The sequence below is a fragment of the Phaseolus vulgaris genome, chromosome 3 (assembly GCF_000499845.2).
Source record: "Phaseolus vulgaris cultivar G19833 chromosome 3, P. vulgaris v2.0, whole genome shotgun sequence".
Lineage (NCBI taxonomy): Eukaryota > Viridiplantae > Streptophyta > Magnoliopsida > Fabales > Fabaceae > Phaseolus > Phaseolus vulgaris.
Genome location: NC_023757.2, coordinates 9,727,586 through 9,740,216, shown reverse-complemented (window position 1 = coordinate 9,740,216; position 12,631 = coordinate 9,727,586). Strand labels below are relative to the sequence as shown.

Sequence of the window (12,631 nt, the reverse complement as noted above, 5' to 3'; positions counted from 1 at the left end):
GCAAGTAAAATTGCAGGATGGTTCTCCCATACCAACTATAAACATATCGTGGTCTACAAACTGTTATCCAGAGGCTATGTTATGGTCTTCCTATTATGTTAGTACGATGCAAAGTTTTACAAAGATGTTAGGAATTACACGCACATATGTTAGCTTTGTATACAATTGAATTTATTCTTGCACACTATTTTATTGTTGCATATGACTTTTGAAATCCACACTCTTAGAATTTAGTATATGAATGTATACTCATCTCTTTTATTCACAAGTGTTTCTTTTTCTCCACAAAACAAATACATTCTGGAATGTAATAATACATTTCAAATTGAACAATCCAAAAATACTTTCTGGAATATGCAATACAGAAAGCACTATTACCTTCTGGATTGCACATTCCAAAAAGTATTTCCAGATACAGAAATACATTTTAGATTGTACAATTCAGCGCAGATTGCACATTCCAGAATATAAAATCCAGAGTGTATTTTTTCAAGAACAACTTTGTCAATTCACCCCCATGGGGGTGCAGATTTAAATTCATGGGGAGAAAAATGCAAAACCCTACATATTAATCATCACCGTCGTATGCAATAATTAATATCCTCATAGGAACACAAGCCGCTATCACTTGTGTCAATCAATTAGTCTATGACTTATAATGTATTTAAAGCAACAAAAATCTGCTTTTTCTTTCTTTAAGGAAAAAATGGTATAATGGATCAGATTATTCAATTCATTGTAAAGATATTCACTAAAATGAACAATCTTTGACCACTTCAAAGTTATAGCAGGTGTTGATAGCTTGAATTGTGACATTCTATGGGAACAATTTTCTATTAGGGCCTCATTTTCAGACAGTACAATAGTGCGAGCAGCATGCACTCAGAAAGCTGCATGAATACAGAAGCTCTATCCATCCCCCACATCAACCACCTCTAATAGTATTCCATGTTTTCGTGGAGTAACAAGTTGTAGATGGATGTAGATGTAAGGAATGATGGTCCCTTAATATAATCTCTATTGAGTTTCAGATTCGATAAGGAAAAGAAATAGATAAAAATAAATGGTTAAAACAGAATAGATATAGAATACATGAGGTGGTTGAAAAAGTACTTTGAACAGCTTGATCACCAACATCCACCATGCTCTTAGTTAAAAGTACTGATAAAAACATTTATAGGTGAAAAGAGGAAACCCAACACATGCAAAATGGTCTTTAACAAAGCGGCGTCACTTCTCATTTAATTGGAGAATATGAGCTCATAAACTATTTGTAATAGATCTATATGAATGCGATAAAGTTTTGATATGCTTAAAAATTTAGAGCATAGCATACCTGAAGCGAACACGCATAAGCTCATTACCACCACCTGGCTGGGGGGACAAACTCACGAACACACCTGTTTCATCTTGCACTACCCACTCTGCCTTCCCACTTTGTGTTTTGGCACCATTAGGTAATATCAGATTTGCTACATTGCTGCTGCCTTCATTTTTTAGAATGGCAGTGTTTCTTATATGGCTCACATCTAAGGAATGATCAATAATATTTTGAGTGTATTCAGCACCGAGCTCTGTACTGGAGTCATCATTGTGTCTTTCTGGCACTCTTTCCACCATTTCCTTTAACTGTAACACAATTAAACATCCAGAGTCAGATAATTCATCAAGGGCTAAAGCACAAGAATAGTAAACTTCACAGAAATCACTTAATCCAGCATCACTTGCCTGCCACAAGCAAAAAACAATATATCATAGATTTAGTGCATGTTTGGTACAGTTTTACTAAAAAAATAACTTTTTTTCTGCTTTCTGATAGATTTTTTTAAAAAATAGAGTCCCGGTTAACATGTCATTGGGTTTTTCCACCCTGCGTCCACCCATCACAGGTAGTCAATCACGTGTATAAATATGATTAACTTTGTCTAACTAGTTAAAATTAAATGAACGTGATTGTATACAATTATCAATATGCAGTTAATAGTGTGATTAACTTTGCCTCGTAAATAGTTAATAGAGTCATGAGATTATTGACTATCACAAGTGGTTTTAATTACATGCATATAGTTAGTTAACTGAACGAGAATTGATGTGTTGTTAGTAGTGACATGAGACTTTTGAAATGTCGAACAGTTAGTCAACTTTGCGTCTCAAGTAGTTAATATTAACCACCTCCATAATAATCATGTTCATTGTCATTTAACCTTTGTCAGGCAAGTGTCTAGATGGACATAGCCCAGTGAATTGTCCAACTTTTTCCTTAATAATTGATTATGGAAAAGCTGAAGTAAACATATAGCTTATCACAATTCTAACATATTTCAAAATTATTTTATATACCAAAAAAAATCTTAAATCCATCAACAGGTCACCAGTGTTTTTGCCATTTATGATTGGTTTGTCAGCAATACAACACTTATTATACACTTTCCATGGAGTTTGTATGGGAAGACAAACATAAGATTGTTTTTCTAGAGCTCTATTCCTAACATACTCTTTTTTCTTCATTCTCTCAGTCCAAACATTTATAGCACAAATGTATTAAAGATTTAGAAGGGAAATATCATAAACAGAAGGGAGAATTATTTTTTATAAGCTTTTCAATTTGGATTGAAGAGGTAAAAGAAGGCCTTCAAAGTTGGCGATCCAGATGGTATTCCTGTTGAAGTTTAGAAGTGTGTCTGAAAACAAGATACCAATTGACTCACTAAGCTATTTAATGAGATTTCGATATCTAAGAAAATGTTAGGTGAGTGGAGAAGGAGCACTTTGGTTCTTATATTTAACAAAGGAAATATTTAAAATTGTGCAAACTAGAGAAGTCTAAAACTTATGACTCATACTATGAAATTACAAAAAAAAAAACATGATTAAGAGTCATTTATCTTTTACAGGAGTTGATGGAAAGGTATCAAAACAATGAAATGAAAATAACTTACATTGTAAAAGAATGATGTTTGCATGGCTTATATCCATGTTATACAAGACATGCATGATGGGATAACTACTAGTGTGATCAGGCAAGACTATGGACTAACCAGTAGGGATAGGATTACATCAAGGTTCAACCTTAAATCCTCATCATACAAACCCTGGAAACGAATCCAGTATAGCAGTAATGTTTGATGAAAAAGAGGAGCTACTAGAGAGCACTTAATGGTAAGCTAGAGCCTATGTCTCCTATCCTGACTACCTCAATACAATATGCACGAATGCCCTGTCTTGTCCCCTAGTGACCTATTAAGGCATGCTGCTCATGGAATCCTGCTGCAAATGCAGTAAGCATATGCCATGTCACCATTAATTCTCTCTCTCTCGGACATACCCTCCATATGATGGGCTTATTTGGGATTAAGTTCAACATTTGATCCAATTCTTTCTAATTATCTTAATTGTGGCCCAAGGGCCTTATCACTATTTTTAATCTAGTTTTGATTATGTTTATTGGGACATACAAAAGATTATCCTAATAGCATGATTTTGTGAGTGGAATAGTTTTGATTGAGAAATCAAGGGAAGCAGTTAATTTTAAAGTAGAGCTTTCATGAAAAACATCAAAAGGAAAATATTTTCACTTAAATACGAACAAGACAAAGTGTGTTTTGCAATTTTAGCAATAAATAAGAGGAATATGATTTAGAAGTAAAAATGGGAGATGTCATACCACAAGTTTGACATGTAGGATTGTCATAGAAATTAAAATGCTAAGATGGATGTGTGACCACACAAGAAAGAATATGATACGAAATTATAGTCTGTGAGAAGAAGATATTGGTTTGACAAAAAGGGAGGAAAAATTATAAAAAATCAATTCAGGTGAATTTGAACATTTACAAAGAAAACCACTAGAAGCACCACCAAGGAGAGTAGATTACACATGCGTGTGACATCTACGTATCGTCTTCCTCTCATCAAAAAAACGTCACACCTCCTCCACAAAGCTCGCCAAACCTCCTTGTCTTCATTTCTAGCATGGTTGAAAGTCAAACCTAGGGTTCTCCTTTTGTCTCTTATCAGATGTCTTCTTCTTTGTCAACAAAAAATGGCTTCTAGACGTGTTGTCTCTTTCTCTAGAATTCCTACCATTACCTCTAAAAAATTGAATGGAAAAAATTATCTCTCTTGGTCAGCCTCAGTCCAACTCTGGTTCCTTGATCAAGGTTTCCACGATCACCTTGAACAAGATGGGAGTAATGTACCATCTAATCAAGTTGAACAATGGAAGAGAACAGATTTTCAGCTATCTTATTTTGGCAATCTGTGGAACCCAAATGATTGGGTACTCTTGAGTTGTTTAAAACGTGCAACTCCTTATGGAAAAAGGCTCGAGGAATATATTTGTAAATGATATTCAACGCCTTTACGATTCTGCCAATAGGCTTGCTTCTTAAAACAAAGAGACCACGACATGTTGTCTTTTATGAGTGAAGCACAATCTGCTATTGAATAATTAAAAATATTCTTAGATGTTGAGTCAGACCACGACATGTTGTCTTTTATGAGTGAAGCACAATCTGCTATTCAATAATTAAAAATATTCTTAGAGGTTGAGTCATTAGACGAGCTCAAGAAGAAGCTGGATAAATTCTATATAGTGATGATCCTTTGTGCCATACATCAGACTTTAAACATGTTAGAGATCAACTTTTAACAGGACATGAAGTCTCATCCATGGAAAGCTTGACAACACGACTCTTTTGGGTTCCAACACTTCAAAGACGAAATGTTCAAGAACCTACGGAATCTTTTGTCATGGTTTCCACACATGGAAGAGGAGGACGTAATGCTAGAGGACATGGTGGTAGGGGATGTCCTCAATGCACTTACTGTAAGAGAATGGGTCACATTCAAGAGAACACAGCTTTCCTAACAAGACCACCAATATCTCCAAAATTGATGTTGTTGAACCCAAATTCTCTGAAGAAGAATATCCAAAATATCTAAGGTTGAAATCCAATAACTTGGCACAATCATCTACAAATCACAACTTGTCAATAGCTTGCATCTCACAACCCGTGGAAAGTCAAAGCCCATTGATAATTGACTCAATTGTTTCTAATCACATTTCTGGTAATAACTCTTTGTTCCCATCCCTTTGTTTCCCAAAAAATCCTCATTTCATAACCTTAGCCAATGATTCTAAAGTTTCCTTCCAGGGAGCTGGTCAAGTTTCCCATTCTCCTCCCTTAAATCTAAAATTTGTTCTTTTTGTTTCTTTTTGCCCTTTCAATCTTATCTCTTAAGTCAATTAACCAAGTCTTTTAAATTATTCAATAACATTTTATGACGATTCCTTTGTTATACAAGAATGTGGTACAGGACGACTGATTGGAGAAGAATGTGAATCTAGAGGTTTATACTATTTTGGAAATAGTCCACATGTGTCTTGCTTTTCAACTCCATCTGCTAAATTTTACATGATCGTTTAGGACATCCTCACTTCTCAAAATTACAAAAAAAAAGGGTGCCCTGATCTAAGTAGTCTTCAAACGTTTGAATGTGAGACATGTCAGCTAGGAAAACATGTTAGATCTACTTTTCTTAAAAAGTCTAAATCAAGATGCAATTTTGTTTTTTCTATCATTCATTCCAATATTTGGGGACCGAGCCATGTCTCATCTTTTGGTTTTAGATATTTTGTTACTTTCATTGATAAATATTCCAGATGTACTTCGGATTATCTTATGAAATATTGATCTAAACTTTTGTCCATTTTTACATCCTTTTCGAATGAAATCAAATATCAATTTGGCCAAGTAATTAAAATTTTACTGGGTGACAGCGCCAAAGAGTATTTCTCCTCTAATTTCTCTACAATTTTACATTCACATGGCATTTTAGACCAATGTACTTGTCCTCACACACTCAACAAAATGGTATTGTAGAGAGGAAAATAGACACTTGGTTGAGACTACTCGTACCTTAATTTTTGGTGTCAATATACAGGTCCATCATTGGGGCGATGTTATCTTAATTACTTGTTTTGTTATTAACATAATGTCATTCTCTTCTCTAAGCAATCAGGTTCCTTATTCCATTCTTTTTCCAAGTGATCCTCTCTATTCATGTTTCCTCCTATGTGTTTGATGATTGTGTATGTTTTGTTCATAATTTATCTCCAGGGTTGGAGAAACTCTCTGCCCATGTTGTTAAGTGTGTCTTCTTGGGCTACTCTCGACTAAAAAAAGGGTATCGTTGCTACTCTTCTGAAACCAAGAAGTATTACATGTCTGCTAGTGTCACCTTTGAATGGACTCCTTTCTTCTCTTCGTCTGTTGAAGATTTTTCTTCCATCCAACAGGTCCTCCCTATACCATTAGTTGACTCTAGTATTCCTCGTGCTCCTAACAATTCCATACCTGTTCAAAATCCTCCTAAACCATCATCACCTCCTTTTATCACCTACCAATGCATAACCCAAATGACTAGTCCTATGCTTAAAGGTGAATCCTCTTCATCAAGTTCTTCTCGATTGTTACTCAATACCATGGCTCCTATTAATGATGATTCAGCATGACCCATTGCCCTCCAAAAAGGTACTCATTCTACCTATAATCCACATCCAATTTATAGTTTTCTTAGCTATCCAAGGTTGTCTACTTCTTATTGTATTTTTAATATCATTTGTGCCTTCTATTACTACTCCCAAAAATGTGAATGAAGCACTTGATCATCCTGGATGGTGACAAGCCATGAATGCAAAAATGTAGGCTCTTGACCATAATAGCACAAGGGAGTTGTCTCTTCTTCCACCTGGGAAGAAGACAGTTGGATGTTGATGGGATTATGCCATTAAAGTTGGCCCCAATGGTGAAGTTGATCATGTCAAACTATGCTTAGTTGCCAAAGGATACACTCAAATCTATGACCTTGATTATAGTGATACTTTTTCTCCAATGACCTATCAAGTTTAGAAGGAATAATATTTTCTTCTATATAAATTATGAGGTCATTAGACCTATATATACATGAGAGCTTGCTAGTTATTTTAGGAAATATGGACAACTAATTCTAGAGAAACAAATCCCTATGATTGTGGGATTGTTTCTAAATACATAATCCTAATATTAATAGTAAGATACAGCTGTGATACAAAATAAAAATATAATAAGGATAAAATATAAAACTTCCTAAACAGTTTTGACACTCCCCCTCAAGCTGGTGAATAGATGTTCTCCATTCCCAGCTTGGATATAATTCTTTCAAAGTTACTGCAGTTCAGTCCTTTGGTGAGTATGTCTGCAAGTTGACTCTGAGTGGACACATATGGGGTGCAAATCAAGCCACTGTCTAACTTTTCCTTGATAAAATGTCTGTCCACCTCGATATGTTTAGTTCTATCATGCTGTACTAGGTTGTGGGCTATGCTGATTGCAGATTTATTGTCACAATATAACCTCATAGGTTCATCCCATCTTATCTTCAAGTCTTCCAATATAATCTTCAGCCATAGAAGTTCACATATTCCTTGGGCCATTGCTCGAAATTCTGCTTCAGCACTTGATCTAGCTACTACACTTTGTTTTTTACTCTTCCAAGTCACTAGATTTCCACCAAGGAAGGTGCAGTATCCAGTAGTTGATCTCCTATCCACAACTGACTCTGCATAATCTGCATCCGTGTATGCTTCAAGACGAACACTTTTGTTTCGTTTGAACAAAATCCCTCTTCCTAGAGTCCCTTTTAAATACTGCATAATTCTAAGGGCAGCTTGCAAATGTGCCTCCTTTGGTTGGTGCATAAATTGACTGACTAGACTCACAGCAAAAGCAATGTCTGGCCTAGTGTGAGATAAGTAAATAAGCCTGCCCACGAGTCTTTGGTACATTTCCTTGTCCACGGCATTATCCTCCTCCGCACTTCCCAACTTTATATTTGGATCAACTGGAGTACTTGCTGGTTTGCAGGCTGTCTTTCCTGTTTCTCTAAGCAAGTCAGTAATATATTTTTGTTGAGATATGAAGATTCCTTTCTTGGAATGGGCCACTTCAATTCCCAAAAAATATTTAAGTCTCCCTAATGTCTTAATTTCAAATTCTGTGGCAAGACATTGACTTAACGTTTGCTGCTCCTCTTTGTCATCTCCAGTTATTATAATATCATCTACATACACCAATAATATTGTTACTCCTCCTGAAACTGAATGTTTAATAAATAAAGTGTGATCTCCTTGGCTCTGTTTGTAGCCCAAACTTGTCAAAACTTTGGTGAATCTTCCAAACCATGCTCTTGGGGATTGTTTCAGCCCATATAGAGCCTTTTTTAGCTTACAAACGGTTCCAGCAGCAACCTGTCCATCATAGCCAGGGGGCAACTCCATGAATATTTCTTCTTCAAGGTCTCCATGTAGGAATGCATTCTTCACATCGAACTGCTGCATATCCCAATCATGATTTGCTGCTAATGACAATATTACTCTGACCGTGTTCATCTTAGCAACCGGAGCAAATGTCTCCAAGTAATCCACTCCATAGGTTTGAGTGAATCCTTTGGCTACTAACCTTGCCTTGTAACGCTCAATAGTCCCATCAGCCCGATACTTTACAGCGTATACCCACTTACACCCTACTGGTTTTTTTCCAGTTGGTAAGGTGACAAGCTCCCAGGTCCTGTTCTTGTTTAGTGCCTCCATTTCCACATCCATGGCTTGTTTCCATTTCCTGTCAGATAATGCTTCAGATACAGAGGAAGGTGTGGGTGTAGAGTTTAAGTTTGTGAGAAAGGTTTTATGGGTAGGAGAGAATTTTTCAAAGGATAGGAAATTTGATAGAGGGTAAAGTGGCTGTTGGGTGCAGGTTCTGGTTCCCTTTCTAGGGGCAATAGGAAGATCCAGGTTTTGATCCTCCTGTGCTTCTGAATTTTCCAAAATAAACTCATTAGAATTATTGGAATGTCTAGGATTAGAAACTGTTACCTCATGTAAAGATGGTAGGTTGGATTCTTGGACATGGATAGATTCTGGAATGACCTTTCCTCTTCTTGAATATACCAGATTTTTTCCGAACTTCCCACCACCATTAGGTGCAGATTCAGCTGCTGATTCAGGTGCCTGTTCAGGAGCTGATTCAAGTCTTGCTGCTGGTTCAGGTGCTTGTTTTGTTCTTGTCTCAGTTTCAGGGACAGCAATGCAATTTGTCCCAATTTCGGGTCCAAATGCCATATTTGGAAGCATGAGAGGCTCATCTTCCTCTCTTACATTCTCCCCTTGAAGATGAGGCTGGAAGTAGCTCTCTTGTTCGTTGAATGTGACATCCCTTGACAAAAAGAATCTCTTTGACGGGGGGTGAAAACACTTGTATCCTTTTTGTGTGGTTGAGTACCCTAAGAATACACATTTGACAGCCCTAGGGTCCAACTTTCCCCTTTCATTACTATGAACATGCACAAAGGATACACACCCAAATATTCTAGGTTAGAGTTTATTTGTAGGGTTTAGGTGTGGGTAGAAGGAGGATAGGACTTCCATGGGGCTTTTTGATGCTAAGATTTTAGAGGGTAACCTATTGATTAGGTAGGTGGCCGTAAGAAGGGCTTCCCCCCAAAATTTCTTAGGGACATATTTTGAAAAAGTAGAGCCCTAGTTTGGTCTAATAAGTGCCCATTTTTTCTTTCTGCAATCCCATTCTGTTGGGGTGTGTTAACACATGAAGACTCATGAATTATCCCTTCCTTTTGGCAAAAAGAGTTTAGCACCAGGTTAAAGTAGTCCTTGGCATTATCAGACCTAATTCTCTTGATATTAACTCCAAATTGATTTTTAATCATAGACACAAACTGAACAAAAATGGAGCTAACCTCAGATTTATGTTTCAATAGGAAAACCCAAGTCACCCGTGTACAATCATCTATGAAGGTTAAAAACCACTTAGCACCTGAGATATTAGGAATATTAGCAGGACCCCAGACATCAGTATGGATAAGAAAAAAAGGGAAAGGACTCATTTTACTACTAATGGGAAAAGGTACACGCTTGTGTTTCGCAAGCTCACACACCTCACAATGGAGACTCTCCACATTTAAATTCTGAAACAAGGAAGGGAAGAGCACTTTTACAACTTGAAATGAAGGGTGTCCTAGCCGACAATGATATAGTTGAGCTTTCTCTTTACTGGTCATGGTGGATTCAGATATGAGAGAGTGACTATTGATACCAAGATTAGGATCCTCCATGTAGTATAGGCCATTCCATTCTCTAGCATGTCCAATCGTCCTCCCTGAGTTTTTGTCCTGAAATACACAATAGTTGTTATGAAAAACAACGTTACAAGAGAGATCTTTTGTGAGTTTCTGTACAGAAATCAGATTGGTGGACAATTTAGGGACATGAAAGACATGTTTTAATGTTATAGATGGGCTTATTTGGACTTCTCCTTGACCTGCGGCAGTTATACATGTTCCATCTGCTGTGGAAATTTTCTTGTTGCTAGGACATGGGATATATGTGGAGAAGTATTTAGGTAGAGGGGTCATATGGTCAGTAGCACCTGAATCTAGTATCCAGAAATGAGTAAAGGGTGTATTTGAAGCAGTAAGTCCAAAAGAAAATGGAAACTTACCAGAATATGTTAAGGAGCACATACCTGAGGGCTTCTCCAATTTACTAAGGAAGGACCTTACCCTTTCTATCTCTTCATGATTCAGCTGGACATATTCTTCTCCTTGTCCATTAACAATGTGTGCTTGTCTTTGTCCTTCCCTTTTTGGAGGGCCTCCTTTCTGGCCCCATTCTCTACTTGGGGGTTTTCCATGTAATTTCCAGCACTTTTCCCTTGTGTGGCGCAGCTTGTTGCAGTAGGTACACCAGACTTCCTCCTGTTTTTTCTCTATATTGGAAAACCCGCTTTTCTTCTGGTTAGTTAGCATGGTTGTTCCTCCTTCAGCTTTCATTGCTGAGCTTTCAGTAGTTGGGGTCTCCAACATCAGTCCTCTCCTGCTTTCTTCACTTCGAATAATGGCTACCACTTCATTAAGCCCTGGGACCTTCTCTTTTCCCAAGATTTGGATACGAACCTGATCATATTCAGGATTCAGGCCTACCAAGAAATCATAGACTCTATCTTGTTCAATATACTCCTTAAGGATTGTTGAGTCTTCTGAACATTTTGCTTTTATAACTCGGTAGTGATCCAATTCCATCCATAGGGACTTGAGTTGATTGGCATATTCTGTAACAGATTTGTTTCCCTGCTTGGCAGCCACGGTTTTCACTTTTACATCATATATTTGAGCAGCATCCTTGGCCTTAGAATAGGTTTGTTCTACTGCCTCCCAAATTTCCTTTGCTGATTTAAGGAACATGCAGGTATCACTGATTTCTGGGACCATTGAATTCCACAGCCATGCCATGATCATGGAGTCTTCTTCATCCCATGATTTGAACTTGGCATCCTGTTCATCAGGGGCCATATCAGTCAGGTGACTGACCTTTCCTTTTCCTTTCAAGATGGTTCTAATGAGTTGAGACCATTTGAGATAATTTTTTCCATTTAATCTATAAGCAGAATGAACATTCTGCAATTCTCCAGCAGTTTGGGATCTGTCCCCAATAGGATTCACGATCTCAGTGATCTCAGCCATCACAGTGATGAACAGTAGCGGCGGTGAACAGTAACCGTGATGAACAGTGCGTGGTGAACAGTAACCGTGGTGAACAGTAGCCGCGGTGAAGGCTACACAGCAATGAAGGCTGCGATTAGGCCAAGGTTGTGCAGCAATGAAGGCTGCAGCAAGGCTCAATGTTGTGCAGCAATGACGGCTGCAACTTAGGGTTTTCAGGCACGGTCAGAGACTCCTAAAGATCAGGAGCTCTGATACCATATCAAGTTTAGAAGGAATAATATTTTCTTCTATATAAATTATGAGGTCATTAGACCTATATATACATGAGAGCTTGCTAGTTATTTTAGGAAATATGGACAACTAATTCTAGAGAAACAAATCCCTATGATTGTGGGATTGTTTCTAAATACATAATCCTAATATTAATAGTAAGATACAGCTGTGATACAAAATAAAAATATAATAAGGATAAAATATAAAACTTCCTAAACAGTTTTGACATGACCAAAATGACTATTCATCATTGGCCACTTCATCAACTAGATATTAAAAATGTTTGTCTCCACAAAGATCTAGAAGAGGATACATGAAGCAATCTCCTGGGTTTGTTGCTAAGGGGGAGTTTGACTTAGTTTGCAAGTTGCACCACTCCCTCGATGGTTCAAGCAATTAACATGTTCTTGGTTTGGAAAATTTAGCTACATTGTTCAAACCTTTGGGCAAAAACGAAGTGAAGCAGATCATTCAGTTTTTTACTATCATTCATCCTTTGAAAAATGTGGTCTACTTAGTGTATGTTGATGAGATAGTAATTACAAGGAATGATGTTGCTCGACTATCTCAGCTAAAGGAACACTTGTGTAAACATTTTCAAACCAAAGACCTTGAAAGCCTTAAATATTTGTTGGGTGTTAAAGTCACTCAATCAAAAAAGGGTGTTGTAATCTCTCAAAGAAAATATGCTCTAGATATCCTAAAAGAGACCAGTATGATGGGCTATAGACCAGCGGATAGTCCTGTGGATCCAAATCATAAATGAAAAAACATGGTGAATCTTTCTATGATCCGAAAA

At 37.2% G+C, this 12,631-nt stretch overlaps 2 protein-coding genes across 4 annotated transcripts in view; both read right to left on the bottom strand.

Annotated features, from left to right (window-relative positions):
* Nucleotides 1-12,631, bottom strand: part of LOC137806591 (PH, RCC1 and FYVE domains-containing protein 1) — a 34,029-nt gene that overhangs the window by 12,627 nt on the left and 8,771 nt on the right. For all 3 annotated transcript variants that reach the window (XR_011080370.1, XM_068606795.1, XM_068606794.1), the window contains one exon: nucleotides 1,337-1,629. Coding sequence is in view for 2 of the 3 variants with exons in the window: in XM_068606795.1 (XP_068462896.1) it covers nucleotides 1,337-1,629 (293 nt within the window). In the remaining variant the exon portion in view is untranslated. The remainder of the gene's footprint in view (nucleotides 1-1,336; nucleotides 1,630-12,631) is intronic.
* LOC137806594 (uncharacterized) lies at nucleotides 9,990-11,774 on the bottom strand. The gene is made up of 2 exons (XM_068606796.1): nucleotides 10,557-11,774; nucleotides 9,990-10,227 (listed from the first exon to the last, which is right to left on the bottom strand). Exons 1-2 carry the CDS (start codon nucleotides 11,575-11,577, stop codon nucleotides 10,193-10,195), a joined length of 1,056 nt encoding a protein of 351 aa, XP_068462897.1. The 5' UTR covers nucleotides 11,578-11,774; the 3' UTR covers nucleotides 9,990-10,192.